Raw genomic sequence first — 17,236 nt, 5'->3', positions numbered from 1 at the left:
AGTTTAGCTTCTCTGGATGCCATCCCAGCCTGCTCTTCCTTAATTCTTCTGAACAGTCCGGTGTGTTCTTGCTTGTGAAGTGTCTAGGCTGACATTTTCTACTTCTTTGCTTACTGGTTCTCTGCCCTTTTCCCCAACAGATAGACACCCCTGTCTGCATCTGCTGGCTTATGCTTGTAACAGTGGAGGTCTTTTACTTAGATTTTACACTTAACATGCTTTAACGCAAGAAATTCATGTGTGCCAAGTGCAAAACTAACATGGTTCCTAGTGCGGGTTGTGCCCAGCATGTAACCTGCAGTAATCACACTAAAATGCCTATCAGCTTGTGGTACTCAGCTCACAGTTAGCATTTAGTACCTTCTATTTAGGAAGTGGTGAGTGGTTCTGCGCTAACCATGCATTAGTCTGCATATGGTAGTTGCAAACACTCTCCACCGATGCCCTGCCCAGTTCCACCCCTTCCTAAAAATGGCCTTAATGCATGACTTACCATGTGCTAACTGTAAGTAACATAGTAGATGACGGCAGAAAAAGACCTGCACGGTCCATCCAGTCTGCACAACAAGATAACTCATATGTGCTACTTTTTGTGTATACCCTACTTTGTTTTGTACCTGTGCTCTTCAGGGCAAGACCGTATAAGTCTGCCCAGCAGTATCCCCGCCTCCCAACCATCAGCCCCACCTCCCAACCACCGGCTCTGGCACAGACCGTAAAAGTCTGCCCAGCACTATCCCTGCCTCCCAACCACCAGCCCCGCCTCCCACCACTGGCTCTGGCACAGACCGTAAAAGTCTGCCCAGCACTATCCCTGCCTCCCACCACCGGCTCTGGCACAGACCATATAAGTCTGGCCAGCACTATCCCCGCCTCCGAACCACCAGTCCCGTCTCCCACCACTGGCTCTGGCACAGACCGTATAAGTCTGCCGAGCACTATCCCCGCCTCCCAACCACCAGCCCCACCTCCCACCACTGGCTCTGCCACCCACCCGATCCTGTGCTACAATGTTGAGTAGGAAAACACGCACATGTATGGCAAGCTGCTTCTAAACGCTTCTACAAAATAAAATGGGGAGTCTTTCTGCAAAGGGGCTCTGCCAGTGATGTCACCCATCAGTCAGAATACTGCATCCTGCTTGTCCATGGAAAAAAAGCCAGTTTCAGCTGTCATCATCTTCCTCACTGAAACGTCCGGCTACTAACATGTGGCCTGAGGCTCCCTGGGACTAGTGCTGTAGGACTTGCATCCTCCCAGCCCTTTTCATAAAGCTCCTCCCCCCACCCCCTCACTCCAATCCACCTAGCATCTTCTACTGCATTGGCTGTTAACATGTTTGTGTGTTAGTTGTTAATGCATGCTAAAATGCGCAGTAACAGTATTTTCACCTAGGGATGGTTTTTCATCCAGAATTAGGATTGGCTCCTCCTAACATGCTCCTACCAGGGGCGTATCTGCGTGGGCCACAGGGGCCTGGGCCCCCGCAGATTTCGCCCTGGACCCCCCTACCGCCGCCAACACCTACCTTTGCTGGCGCGAGACCCCAACCCCCACCAGCCAAGGTCCGCTTCCTCTAAAAATATTCCTTGAGCTGAGGTCTTTTAAGTTGTTCGTCCTCGCTCCCACTCCTCCGTGCTGCTGTTCAAACTCTGCGGAATCCAGTGCTGACGTTGCAGCACGTTGTACGTCGTCCTGTGAAAAGGTGCCCGAACTGACCAGATGACCACTGGAGGGTATCGGAGATGACCTCCCTTACTCTCCCAGTGGTCACCAACCCCCCTCCCACCCTTAAAAAAAAACTTAAAAAATATTTTTTGCCAGCCTCAAATGTCATACCCAGCTCCCTGACACCAGTATGCAGGTTCGTGGAGCAGTTTTAGTGGGTACAGTGCACTTCAGGCAGGCGGACCCAGGCCCATCCCCCCCTACCTGTTACACTTGTGGTGGTAAATGTGAGCCTTCCAAAACCCACCCGAAATCCACTGTACCCACATCTAGGTGCCCCCCTTCACCCCTTAGGGCTATGGTAGTGGTGTACAGTTGTGGGGAGTGGGTTTCAGGGGGGTTGGGGGGCTCAGCACCCAAGGTAAGGGAACTATGCACCTGGGAACAATTTGTGAAGTCCACTGCAGTGCCCCCTAGGGTGCCCGGTTGGTGTATTGGCATGTCAGGGGGACCAGTGCACTACGAATTCTGGCTCCTCCCATGACCAAAGGGCTTGGATTTGGTCGTTTTTGAGATGGGTGTCCTCGGTTTCTATTATGGCTGAAAACTGGGGATGACCATCTCTAAGGTCGACCATCTCAACATTTAGGTCGACCATTTCTAAGGTCGACCTAAATGTTGAGATTTGGGCGTCCCCGACCGTATTATCGAAACGAAAGATGGACACCCATTTTGTTTCGATAGTACGAGCTTCCCCGCCCCTTCACGGGGCCGTCCTGCGAGGACGCCCCCATGAAAACTTGAGCAACACGTTCGATTATGCCCCTCAGAGTCTGTTATTGAGATGGACATGGGGGAAGCCACTGCTTGCCCTGGGATTGGTACTAATTGGGTTTCTGCCTGGTACTTGTGACCTGACTTGGCCACTGTTGGAAGCAGGATACTGGGCTAGATGGACCATTGGTCTGACCCAGTATGGGTATTCTTATGTTGTTATGTTGATTGAGCCCGGTATTCTGAGCATGGAATCTCTTACCTTCTTTTATGGACTGTTGAGTAAATTAAAAAAATAAAGCACAAAGAGAAAAAATGAGCCAAACCCCACAAACATAAAACACCATACACAAGGAGCAGGAACAATACAGAAGATGAGATGACTGGGTTCGAATATCACACTATCACGTCTGTTTTTATAATGTTTTATATACTTTTCTCTAGTTTTAAGTTATGCTTTATATTCCACTGGATGTTTTATTATTTTTTTTATAATTCTATATTTATCATTGTATTCTTTTATTATTGTTTTTATTTCTGTTCTAGACTATTTAGAATTCCTGATTCAGGTAGCATTTTGCCAAAACACGGTTGTGTCAGGTGATTGGAACTACTACAATTTGGATACCTCGATAAAGTTGTTGTCATTATTGTAATTCCAGCCTACAGCATCTCATCTTCTGGGTTGTCCTTCTTCCTTCAGAAAAGGTCATATCAGTCAAGTTGGCTAAAGTTACCGTTTCTGGAATAGAGAGTCTTTATGGAAGGGTTAGTTTGTAATTCTGGGATTAAGACATGTCTTGTTTAGGTTTTTGGTTGAAAGGCTTTGGGGGTAATTTCATAAAGGATTTTTTTTTGCATGTATAAAAGTGCACAAGGTGCCAAGAAGGCACATACATTTTCACAACCCATAGGTAGGTGTGTTCAAGTGTAGAGCTGGGCTGGAGTGTGGGCAGAGTCACATTTTACACACATTCTCCTAGATTCTATATATTGTGTCTAGCCTTCTGCACTGAAATCCAAGTGTATTCTGTAACAATGCGCATAACTTAATTGGCTTAAAAAGATAAGCAGAATTGATAACAGTACTTAACAAGCAGTAATGAGCACTAATTGGCAATAATTAGAATTTATGCGCACAACTCGCTAAGCATATCCTGTAATGAAGTAGCCTAAATTCTAATGTGTACTATTCAAAAGGGGTGGAGAAATGGGCATTTCACGAGTGTTCCAAAATTTACACGCATAGTTATATAATATGGCCCAGTGCGTGTAAATCTATGCGCAGGAATTTACACCAAGTTTTCATTGGTGTAACTGGAGGCACATAGTTTTAGGCACTGGGATATCAACTAAATGTATTCTATATACCGCGCCCAAATCTAAGCACCGCTTATAGAATATGCTTAGTCAGAAATGTTTACGGCACTGATTTTTTCTTAGGTGCCTTATATAGAATCTGGCCCATTGTTTACAAGATACACTTATACTTTACATATGAACATATATACCTGAAAAGTCTGCTGCTTCAATCTAGGTGTGTTTACTGCTATGTTATTCTTGGTATTTTATAAAGACATACAGGTGCATACATGCCTTTATAAAATAGGCTAAAAACCATGTTTTTGTGCCTTTTAACAGAAAATTACTCTCCACTTTTATAGATTGTTATTACATTCCATGTGAGGACCTGTGCTCTGTCTAGATTGCACATGCATTGCCTTGTTACAGGTGCTCAGATACCTCAGCTAACCCCCTATTCATGCTACTGTGAAAAAGCAAACCAGTCCATTAATGTCCAAATGGGCAGTAGAGCAGCCAGCTCTATTTCTGACAGATGATGTATTTAATCAAATAAGTGTAATGGTAGACTGACACACTGCATCCACAGTGAACAAAGAATAAGGAAAATTACTATATAGCTTACTTAGTCTGCCCAGCTCTACAAAATCTTGTCAAAATGCTGGCATTCCTGTCTTTAATGTGCTTTTCCTGAATTTGTGCGACCAGAAAGGGATCAAAGGACTGGCATGAGCTGAAAGGTTCATCTTTTATTTATCCTAAACTAAGTGTCTCCACTCCTTCAGCTGCTTCCTTAGTGCCCCTCGTGTGGACACGGAAGGGCCAGTGAGCTGATTAAACCTCTGTACATTTGTTGAACTCTGTGTTTCTTTTCAGAGGGTATGACTAGTGCCAAATTATAGTGTGGTGTTTTTGTAACGGCTTGGGTGATTATCTTCTCGGAAATTAAGCTGAAGTCATCGGATTACTTTTATCCAACACCAGAAGTCAGACTTGGAGTCGAAAACCAAAACTATTCACTAAGCTTTAGAGCTTCTTTAAATACAAATATTTTTCAGAGACTTTCACCACAGACTGTCAGTTTCAGTATTATAATTTTTAAATAGCTATAGTTACTAGTCAGTAGTGTGGCATATACTAGATGTGCACAACACTGTACAAAGACAAGGTTTCCTTAAAGAAAAAAAATGTGCAAGTCAGCCAACATTGAAGGCATCTTTTATACCGCATAGTTCTGTGGAATAAGTACTGAAGGTCCATCAAGCCCAGTATCCTGTTTCCAACAGTGGCCAATCCAGGTTACAAGTACCTGGCAAGATCCCAAAACAGTACAATACATTTTATACTGCTTATCCCAGAAATAAGCAGTGGATTTTCCCAAGTCCATTTTAATAATGGTCTATTGAGTTTTCTCTTAGGGCCCCTTTTACTAAGCCATGTAGGCATTTATGTGCACCGAACACGTGCCAAATTGGAGTTATCACCCGGTTACTGCGTGGCCCTTGCGGTAATTTCAATTATGACAAGCGTCTGCAAAATATTTTTTATTTTCTGACATGCATAATGGATGCGCACTGGTCATTACCATCCAGATTCTTTACTGCTAGGTCTATGGCTGGTGGTAAGGTCTCAGACCCAAAATGGATGCGCGGCAATTTTGATTTTGCCGCACATCTATTTTCGGCCTTTTTTACAGACGCGCTAAAAAATGGATTGGCGTGTGCCCAAAACCCACACCTGTACTACCGTAAGCCATTTTTCAGTGTGCCTTTGTAAAAAGACCCCTTAGGAAGCTGTCTAAACCTTTTTAAAACCCTGCTAAGCTAACTGCTTTTACCACATTCTCTGGCAATAAATTCCAGATCCAAGAGTGTACATCAGCCATCTTGTCCCATCTCAGCACTGCCTGTTTTACCTGCAAAAGACATCTAATTACCTCTAAGTAATTCATTTAAAAATTGTTCCAATAATAGACTTTCCCTACTCTTTGGAGCCAGGGCCGAATTTATGTATAATCTAGACAAGTTACAGCTTAAGGCCTCACATTATACACATATCTATAAAAAAGGAGCATATATTGCAAAGCGCCTCTGCAGGGAAGATAAGGAAAACTATAGCTCAGTGAAACTGTCATCGGTGCCAAGCAAAATAGTTGAATTTTGAATGAAAACAAAATTCCTCATCAAATGGATACATAGGGCCCAATATTCAGCCGGTGGCAGGCAGAGCATTTGCTGTCCACTGCCAGCATTTAACCCGGATATTCAGGGCCAGGCTGTTTCCAGCGACAGTCATTGAATGTCCAGGTTTATTTTGGCTGCTAAAAATTAACTGGCAATGCCAATATTCAGTGCTAACTGGTTAACCTTGTAGCAGTCAAAGGTAGGCCTCCTATTAAGCGACCTATTTTGACTGCTTAGCATAGCCGGTTTGGCACTCAATATCCGCACCTAACCAGCTATGTCACATGATATAGCCCTTTAGCTCAGGGGATACTGGTAATGGAAATGAGTCAGCCCAGCAAAATCTTGCATTGCTAATTTATTAGGGGTCAGTATTCAAAGCAATTTAACCAGCCATAAATGACTCCTGGCTGGTTAAATCTCTTGTTCCGCTCTAACCAGTCATTTTCAGTTGCACTTAACTGGTTAGTGCCACTGAAAAAGTCCAGTTATCACCTAACTCAAAACCAGCTGCTTTGAGGGCATTCTGGGGGTGGAGTCAGAACTTAGCCAGTTGTGTCGATATTCAGCATTTAACCAACCAAGGTAACCACATAAAGAGGACCACATAAAAGTCAGTCCTATCTTTATGCGGTTCACCATAGTTAAATGCTGAATATCGCACTTAACAGTAAAATCAGAAATTCAGTGCCGAAGACCAGACATGGCTCAGCATTGAGTTTGCAGGCATAACACTGACGTCAGTCAGAAAAACACTGGCATCAGCAAAACCTGAGCTACGCCAACTTAATATCAAACCCGTAATGTTTTTGAAGATGTAAACAAATAAGTGGATAATGAGTGGGTTGTTTATTATATTTGAATTTTAAGAAGTTTGTCAAAGTCCCTCCTGAAAGACTCCTGTGGGAATTAAAAGGTCAAGAAATAGAAAGCCGTGCATTTTTGTGGACTGCAAACCAGCGAAGAGTACAGCTAAATGGTCAGTTATTCACATGGAAAAAAGTCAGTAGTGAAGTGTCCCAAAGGACTGTGCTGTTTAACATCTTCATAAATGGTGTGGAGATAGGAGTTTTGAATGAGATGATGAGAATTGCAGATGACACAAAATTATTCAAAGTTATTAAAACAGCAAACACTAGGAGACTGGGCATTTAAGTGGCAGATAAAATTTAATGTGAATAAGTGCAAACTGATGAACCCAGAGAAAAATAATCCCAGCTACTGGTACAAAATGCTGTGCTATGAATTAGGTTTCACCATTCAAGAAAAAGATTTTTTAGTCATTGTGGCAAGAACATTGAAATGTTCAGCCCGGTGTGCCACAGCAGTTAAAAACGCAAATAGAATGTTAGAGATTATTTGAAAAGGAATGTGTAAATCCATGGTTTGACCGCACCTGCTGTATTGTGGACAGTTTTGGTCACTCCTCTGCAAAAAGGATATAGTGCAACTTGGGAAGATTCCCAGAAGGGCGACAAAAATGATAGAACAGGCTAAACAAGTTAGGACTCTGCAGCTCGACGAGAAGATGAGTGAGAGGGGATATGATAGAAGTTTATAAAATCATGAATATGGTGGAATAGCTAACTAGGGAACAATTGCTTAATCTTTTGAACAACACAAAAAAACAAGAAAACACTCTATGGGACTAATGTCTATCTGACTGAATAAAAACAAATCATAGAAAGGAGCCAGTAATCAAGTTATAGAATCCATTGTTGGACAATGTAGTGAAGGTGACTAGCAATGGGATTTAAAAGAGGTCTGGACAAGTTTCTAGAGGAAAGTCCATAAAAATGTATTAGCCAAGAAGACTTGTGAGAGCCATTGTTCATCCATAGAAATGAGCTACAAGAAGTACCTTTTGTGACCTGCTAGTACTTATAACCTCGACTGGCCACTGTCAGAGACAGGATGCTGGGCTTGATGGACCTTGCTTTGGTTCAGTATGGCTTTTCTCTTATGTTCCTTCCAAACTACACCCTAAGAAACAACTAAGAACATAAGAGTAGCCATATACTGGGTCAGACCAATGGTCCATGTAGCCCAGTATCCTGTTTTCCAAACAGTGGCCAAGCCAGGTCACAAGTACCTGGCAGAAACCCAAATTGTGGCAACACTCCATACTACAAATCCCAGGGCACAGATCATGCAAAAGTAGACACCCTTATACTGTACACTTCCCTTTTTTGTGCTTATGCAGCTTGTTCAATTTTGTAGTCTTTTTCCATGTATGAAACAGGCCTTACACATAGAAAAATGTTATAAAATGATCTCCATGGAGCTTCAGATATGGTTGTTCTTATTCCAGTGGTACTTCATTTGATGTGTGTTTTTCATTTTGCCATTTCAGATGGGCTACACACCTTTACATGTTGCCAGCCATTATGGGAACATTAAAATGGTGAATTTTCTTCTTCGGCACTTTGCTAAAATTAATGCCAAGACAAAGGTGAGAGATGGGTTTTTGGCTAGATTTATGTTATAATCAAAGTGTATAGAGTTAAACATGAAAACTACAAGTCTTTTTTGTTGATCTTATACAGAATGGATACACTCCGCTGCACCAGGCAGCTCAGCAAGGTCACACCCATGTCATCAATGTCTTGCTTCAACATGGTGCCTCCCCCAACGAAGTCACTGTGGTAAATCAACAGTCTTACTCTATGCACTTTCTAGATCCAACTAAGTCAATGCTTTCTGTTGATTTGTTGATTGACTACTTACTAACAGTCAAGTCTAGTTTAATTGCAATGGCCCACTCTAGGACAACCTATTATCATACATACATTTGTACTTAAAGGTGTCATTTAACATGTCCCACAAAGATTATGTGACTTAACATGTCCCACAAAGATTATTTATGTGACTTTTTCTTGTTAATCTCACTAATCTCGCTGCTAACACTGAATGACCCTACTATATCACACCAAACCTGATCATCTCTGTGAATAGATATTGTTAAAATAAAAATATGCTTTGTCTAATTTAATGAGTAGCCACTAAGCTGTGATTTGATACTGTATTTATCTCATCACTTTCTCTATTAGAATGGAAACACCGCACTTTCAATTGCACGGCGACTTGGTTACATTTCAGTAGTAGATACACTGAAGGTTGTGTCCGAAGAGTCCATAACTACTGTTGTAAGTATTATGTTCTATGTTTGGCTTTACATGAATTTCGCTTTTATTTTAAACTTAAGCTTTCCTCTGTCTTGTAGTTCAGTTTGCTTCTGAAAACCTTTTGAACTGTGAGAAGAGATTCTTAAAAATATTATGAAATGGTGTCAATATTGATCCAAAAGTGGGTTTTTTTGTAGTGAGAACTTAGAGGTTCATATTAGGCAGCATTGATAATCCCACTTGTACTGCATCATTCTGTTTATAAAACCATGTGGTGACCTTTTCCTGGGATTGGTAGCCCTCTAGGAACAAGGCACTGCAAAATAGTATTTGTATAAAAAGACAGACTATGTTCTAAAATAAACTTTAATGTGCTGATCATGTATTTGAAAACAAAAAAAGCTTCTAAATTACTGCTTACTATTTGCATTCATACTCAAATACTTCAACTCCCTTGCGCCATCCTAAAAACTATTTTTACTCTGGGTGTTCTTTTTAGTCTGCTGGAGATTTCAGTGCATTATAACCTTGCTTGTGAAGAACTTGGCATGGGTTATAGTATTTTAGACCTCTGCCTCAAGTAAATATCTATAAATTTCTAGATTAAGAAAAGTTTCATTTACAAAACCAGATATAGTTACATCAGAAACATACATGCACACTGAGAGAATAATATTCTGAAGTCAGAATTATTATCTCAGCTGGTTCTGGAACAGCAGCATGTCTGGAAAGGGTTGAAAAAAAAAGGAAGAAAGTTAAATCAGTCCAGTTAATGTGGCAGGAAAGAACAAAGCATAGACAGCTGCACCTCAGCTAGGTGATATTTCTACCCCTCTATGGCAAATCCAGAGAATGCATCTACTACATGACACCAGCCCTTCTAAGAAGCTTGTGCGTGCTATGAGTAATCAGGGAAAAAGAGAAGAAACAGGAATAAAATCAGAGGTAACAGTTATAATTAGAAGTATGAAAAAAGAAATGAAAAGGTAGGAGGCGCAGCAGATATACAGTATAAGCAAGAAAGACAGGCAGCATAAGGGTCATTTCTCAGAGATGATATTGGAGCAGTCAAATATACATATTGTAGTACAATTTGAAAAAAATATATTTCCTTCATTTCATCATATGCTGCTCATCAAGGATCACTTTCATCTTAATTTGCCTCCAGAATAGTAACTGTTCTCATCCAAAGCTTTTCTCTACTATTTCTTGTCTTCACTTCAGAGAAACTGCCTTTTATATATTTAGCAAAGACAAATATTGTGACTCATTTTCCTTCTTCGCGCACACTGATCTTGCCACTGCATCTCAGTTTAAGGCTAGCTCACTAAAGCAGTGTTAGGCTCTGCACTTAGGGGCCTGATACTATTTTGCAGTAACCACATTATAATTGCCAAAATTAATGTGCGGTAACTTCAGAACTTCTGCATGAACTGTTGGGGGCATTCCTAGCCTCTTGCCATACAGTTAATGCAGAGAAATGTTACGTATCCCATGTTATCTGCATGGCCTCAAGCCTTCTAGCCACCCTGAAAGGGCTGCAATAAGCGGTGGTGTGTGGATATCTCTCTGGAGGCTTGGTGCCAATATGATCACCCCTAGAGACACTAATGATCTGTTCTGATCATGTATATTATCTTTCTTTTGCTTTTCCAACTCTGAGTGGTGGGTCAGAGGATCTCTTGGCCATCTTGAGTCAGCACATTGGCATCAGGTGAAAGTGGCACCTCTGCAACCGCACTTCAGAATGGGTGGAGGGAAGGAATACAATCCTGGAAGTGTCTGTAGAAAGCCAGGGACCACTCTACAGTGACACAGAGGTGGAGCATCAAATACAGGAAAGCCAACAGTAGACTGAATCAGTGGGCCCCTCCAGCCTGTTACCACACTTTTAGCAAAGCTTGAAGATCCCTATAGCCTACTCACTGTGTATTCAGCAATACTTGTGAAGCAGAGAACAGATTACACAATCCGGTAGGAGCTCAAGGTTCCTAGAAAAGACATCTATCTGCCCGTACAAACTTGCAGAGTATGGAAAGACAGTGAAAAATAGAAGTAGACTGTTCTGAAGAACACAAACTGTACTTGTGGCTCACCAGACAGTCTGAATGTCTCCCTTATCTGATCTGGTGCACACAGTGCATGCTGGACTCGTAGGTCAATGTATTCAGCACTTCAGGTCACTACTGTAGAACTTGTGGAGAGTAGCTATGTGGCACACCACAGCCTGGGCTATGTTGACCCTGAGAGACAGGGTGGAGAGGAGGCACATACTGTAGTGTAGAAGAAAAAGCTCCCCAGGGGTCCCTGCAAAATCAATGGTGTATATGGAAAATGGGAAGCCTTATTACCTATTATGTGCAGTCAAATGTGTGGGTTTATTTTTTGTTTTGGTCTGGGGGGGGGGGGGGTTGGGGGGGGTGGCCCAACCACTTTCTCCTTTTCAGCTTCCAGCTCAGTCAGAAGTGGGACTGTGTCAGGGATTTTCCCCCTTCATTTTTCAGACTTTTCTCCTGGCTTACTTAGGCCAGGCAGAGCCAGTACAAGTGTAGCAGGCACCCTAGGTAAACCTTCATCCTTATACCTCCCCAGTTAACTTTCAACCTCCACCTCAAGATTCTGATAACAATCATGATCATCACAGAAACATCCTATAAAAATACAGGTTAAAGTTTGTACTAAAGGATCTATTGTTCTCCTTGACTGCAGCTACTCTTTACTGCCCCCAAAAAGGTTGCTGCCCAAGGCAAATGCATAGTTGTACCGAATGGTTGGGCCAGCCCTGAATCAAGGTGCTGCAAAGCAGTCCCTTAGCTGGAGATCATGTTCTAGGGTACCTTCTGGAACTCTGTAATCATGGGTCCTAAATCCAGCTACTAAGTATTACACAGAGACTCTGAGACATTTCCCCAAGGGCTGTGGACACTATTTCTGCAGCATCTCCAATTCTACCCAACCCAGGGGAGCAGAAGACCCGAGCTAGGAATCAAACCCAGGTCCTTGATATGATTATATGCAACCAAATGTGTTTTGTTTCCAATTCCTTTCAAGGTAGGGCAAGGAGGTACCTTCTACATATGGAGACCAGATGAGTCAGAGTCTTGGTTTGGATTGTAATTGAATTAAAATATCCTTATCTATGCTATCCAGTACTTTTTGTATAGGCTGCTACTTTCCAGGCCAGTGCAGGTACTATGGGGCTCCTGTTTCTGTCTCCTGACCTGTGTGTCCCTCTCACCCAGGAACTAGAAACTGTTCTTGTAGGATTCAGACACCATCAGCCTTATTTTCGAAAGTGATGGGCACCCATATTTCAACCCAAATCGGGAGATGGGCGCCCATCTCGCCAAGGCGCCCAAATCAGTATAATCGAAAGCCGATTTTGGGCGTCTTCAACTGCAATCTGTCGCAGAAACGGGCAAAGTTGACGGGGCGTGTTGGAGGCGGGACTGGGGCATGTTTATCAGCCGAGGAGAGATGGGCGCCTTTGGCCGATAATCGAAAAAAGAAAGGCGTTTTAGTGTGAATTTGGATCTTTTTTTTTACCCTTTTTTTTCACGAACAAGTCCCAATAAAGTGCCCTAAATGACCAGATGACCACCCCTGACTCCCCTAGTGGTCACTAACCTCCTCCCACCAAAAAAAAAAGAACTTTAAGAACTTTTTTTCCAGCCTGTATGCCAGCCTCAAATGCCATACCCAGCTCCATCACAGCAGTATGCAGGTCCCTGGAGCAGTTGTTAGTGGGTGCAGTGGACTTCACCCAGGTGGACCCAGGCCCATCCTCCCCCTACCTGTTACACTTGTGGTGGTAAATGGGAGCCCTCCAAACCGCCCCAAAACCCACTGTACCCACATGTAGGTGCCCCCCTTCAGCCATAAGGGCTATGGTAATGGTGTAGAGTTGTGGGCAGTGGGTTTTGGGGGGGATTTGAGGGGCTTAGCACCCAAGGGATGGGAACTATGGACTTGGGAGGTATTTAACATTTTTTTTAATTGTTACAAGTGCCCCCAAGGGTGCCCAGTTGGTGTCCTGGCATGTGAGGGGGACCAGTGCACTACGAATCCTGGCCCCTCCCACAACCCAATGCTTTGGATTTGTTCGTTTTTTAGCTGGGCGCCTTCGGTTTCCATTATTGCTGAAAAACGAAACTGCCCAGCTCAAATCCGCACAAATGCGATGCATTTGCCGGGCACAAACTGTATTATCAAAAAAAAGATGGGCGCCCATTTTTTTCAAAAATACGGTCTGTCCCGCCCCTTCACGTACCTGTTCTCAGACATAGACGCCCATGGAGATGGGCGTTCGCGTTCGATTATGCCCCTCCATGTGAACAAAGGTTGCTTTGTGCTGGTATCCGTAAATATCCAAAAAATGAACGGGAGTGGGAGAAAGTGCTTTTCTACATTAGCATGACCTGTGGAGCTAGAACAAAGTAAATCTGTGGCTTTGTGGAAGGGTACATTACTGAACATGACCTATTGAGTCCCATGGGGTAAATTTTCTAAGACAGTTATGTGTTTGCTAGTGCTGGTGATAACTCACTTATCCAGCCATTTTTTTAAAGTTATATAGGAAAATATCGGGTCATTTAACTAAATAGCCCAACATTAGCTATATAAAAAGGGGATGGGTAAGGGGATTTGCAGAGGTAGCACTAGAAACCAGTGGCTTAGCCACAGGTGGGCTTGGGTGGGCCAGGGCCCACCCATTTATGGCTCAGGCCCACCCAACAGTAGCACATGTTTAGTGGTAACTGGTGGGAATCCCAAGCTCCGCCAGCTGAAGATTTCCCCCTGATAGTAACAAAAACGCTACTCTCCACGACACCGGCACCTGCGCATGCTCAGTTTTCAGTGCATTCCTGCTGCCAAGGTGGAAAGAAGCGTTTTCCCACCAGCTGAGATTTTTTTTTTTTTTGGAGGGGGGAAGAACACTTGGTGCCCACCCAATTCTTGCCTAGGCCCACCCAAAATCTGTTGTCTGGCTACGCCCCTGCTAGAAACCATCCATGCAGTGGCAATATTCAGACACTTGAATAGCAGTTCCATAAACTAGGCACCTTATGTGCATAAATGTTTAGAATACTAGCATATATGTGGATATGTTTGCAACAAAATTTATCCACTGAGTTGAGGAGAAGTGAGAAAGTGGAATTGTAGTCATCAGGATTTCTCTTGACTAAAACTTTGAATATTTATTATTTATAATCATGTGATTAACTGCTCTTGAACCTAGGCAAATCAAATCAGTTTACAATTAAAAAAAAAGAAAAGAAAAACAAACGAGGAGAAAGTATAGACCTATTAGTGATTATTGCATTACTTAACGTAAGCAGCAGAATGGAGTGGACCATTGGGGTCATGGCTCAAAGCATCAGCAACAACAGAGCATGGTCCAGGGATAGAGACTGGTTTGTGGCTCCTCCAACCAGAAAGGTGTTTGGCTGCCTTAACGCATGTTAATTCCTGAGTTGCTTAGTTAATACTCGAGTATTTTTATTTCATTAATTATTACTATTTACTGTGTCAATATTTTGTATTCTATTCATCATGTTATTGTCTTTCTTACTTGTATTTTTTATGTTACTCATTGTTTTTATATGCTGTTTTGAAAATAGACTCTTAATGCAGGCCTTGTAGGCCGAAACACAGCTGTGTTGAGTCTTGTTCATCGATGAATAAATAGTGATTTTTTTATCTGGAGCATCGTCCATTTTTTAAGTCAACTCCACTACATATTATAGTGACACATGTTTTTATGGACAAAGGGATTGAGATAGAATCCCTTAACTAAGTAACTCAGGAATTAACATGCGTTAAGGCAGCCAAACACCTTTCTTACATTGCTTTTTTATGCTGTTTTGAAAATAGACTCCTAATGTAGGCCGAAACACAGCTGTGTTGAGTCTTGTTCATCGATGAATAAATAGTGATTTTTTATCTGGAGCATCGTCCATTTTTTAAGTCAACTTCACTGTTTTGTTTCACAATCTATATCCTTGCGAAGATTTGTTTCTTCTGTTTTTTGCACTGTAATGTGTAGAACACATCATTTTCACAGAGCATAAGGGTTGGACTGGCAGTGATCTGGGCCCCCAGGCAATAAGGGTCATGTGCCCCTAACCACCTATCAAAAGTGATTAAACTAGACAGCGCTTAGAGGAGAATGGGCCCCCTACTGCTGTGGGCCCTCAGGCACTGCCCTATTGTTTCAATGGTGTCCGCCCCTGTTAATATTTCACAATTCATATTTATTTACTAAACCACAAATAATTAAAAAAAAATATCCAAGCAATGTACATTTAATTAACAGTCTTAGGGAAAGGAAGGTAAAGGAGAGGACGCAGTAGGGAGTCTTAAGTTACAATTCATGTCTTATAAGGGATAAACCTTTCTATGCAATAAACTCTCCCATACAGTTTAGGGTGAGGAAGGTTTGGGAAGTATTATGCAGTCAGCTGAATAGATTAAATGAATTATAATTGAAAAGAATGCCAATGTATGGTTTATTATTTTTAGCAGACTGTTACAGAAAAACACAAAATGAATGTACCGGAAACTATGAATGAAGTTCTGGATATGTCTGATGATGAAGGTATGTCTTAACGGGACTTTCTCGTTCCTTCCACTGTATTGATCTATATATTTCACAAACTATCTTGTCTTATTGAATGAATAACCTTCACTGCTGCAGAAATTTCTTGTTATTTAATGATGCTATGGAAGATTGTTTGTACTGCATATTATCCAAAGCTTAGAATGTCTTGTATTTACATATTTTGTTTATTTGAATCATACAGTTCATAAAGCCAATATACCTGAAATTCTCAGTGATGGGGAATATTTTTCAGATGGTGATGAAGGTATTTGTACTTTCTTGTATTGCACTGGAATATAACCCTGAGCTTTTCATTTTGCTTATAACTTGGGGCTCTATTCACTCTGCAGATTTCTGGGGATCTCCTATCATACTTACTCTAACCTTTAATTCCTCTTTAGCCTTCGCTTTGACCATCATATCACTCATCTAACACAGAGGCCCTGGTTGCTTTTGCATAAGGATTCATAATCCTGGCAGAGGGAAAATATTCACTCCTCCCCCCACCTTCAGTTTGCTTATCATCAATCTGATTGGCTGTTGCATTCCTTCCAAATTGTGTTTCTGTGGAAAAAATAAATAAATAATAAGCGCAAGGAATGTTCACAGCAGCTTCCTTTAAAAAAAATGCACACGAGTTTTAAATCCCTAAAACAGAAACTTTTCATCAAAAACATTCCTCTGGAAAGGCACATTTTTTTTTTAAATTGATTTCCCTGGCTGTGTTAAAAGATCTGAGTTTCCACTTGAGATATTCAGCTCCACTAGATAAATTATTTAGGGCCCTGTTTACTAAGCCGCACTGTAGGCACGCTAACTTTTTAGTGCTCACTAAAACTTATTGCATGCTAATGCTAGAGACACCCATATATTCCTATGGGTGTCTCTAGTGTTAGCGTACGCTAATTTTTAGTGCAGCAAAAAAGTTAGTGCGCCTACAGCGCGGCTTAGTAAACAAGGCCCTTATTGTCAGGAAATGTCCTGTCCATAAGCCTTAATTGAATCCTCAGGAAGAAATGAAATCTACTGGTTTCTGCTGGTGACTTCAAGTCAATAACCCTTGACTCTCCCACTAGCATGGTGGGTGCATCAGCTTGTATTCCTTGACCTCAGTTCATAACTCCCACAAAAAAATGTCATTTTGCAGAGTATATGGCAAAAATGATAGTGGACATTAAAATGGCTCTTAGCAGAAGAATGTTTTTGCACGTCTTCTACAAAGTAACTTCTGTAGCGCATGCACACAAATTGCCTGCACACTGAGATGAGAAGTGTGCTGATGACATACTGTTCCGTCAGAGCACTAACTAGCAAGTGGACAGTACTCAGAATAGCATGCATGTGCTAAATGTTCGGTTCTGCTCTTGTGAGAGATGAGATGTGTGAGTAGGTCTAGAAGGGAGGAAATATGGGAAGGTAGTAAAGGCCAGTGGCGTAGCCACAGGTGGGCCTGGGTGGACCAGGGCCCACCCACTTATGGCTCAGGCACACCCAACAGTAACATGTTTAGCAGTAGCTGGTGGGGATCCCAAGCTCCACGAGCTGAAGACTTCCACCTAATGGTAATGAAAATGCTACTCTCC

The 17,236-nt window shown here is 42.2% G+C and overlaps 1 protein-coding gene across 1 annotated transcript in view; it reads left to right on the top strand.

Annotated features, from left to right (window-relative positions):
* The window catches only part of ANK3 (ankyrin 3), an 889,892-nt gene that overhangs the window by 674,363 nt on the left and 198,293 nt on the right, over positions 1 to 17,236 (top strand). The window contains 4 exon segments of the mRNA XM_030203110.1: positions 8,281 to 8,379; positions 8,474 to 8,572; positions 8,978 to 9,073; positions 15,575 to 15,650. Coding sequence (XP_030058970.1) covers positions 8,281 to 8,379; positions 8,474 to 8,572; positions 8,978 to 9,073; positions 15,575 to 15,650 — 370 coding nt within the window.

This window comes from Microcaecilia unicolor, chromosome 5 (genome assembly GCF_901765095.1).
Source record: "Microcaecilia unicolor chromosome 5, aMicUni1.1, whole genome shotgun sequence".
NCBI lineage: Eukaryota > Metazoa > Chordata > Amphibia > Gymnophiona > Siphonopidae > Microcaecilia > Microcaecilia unicolor.
This window is presented reverse-complemented; position numbering and strand designations above follow the sequence as displayed.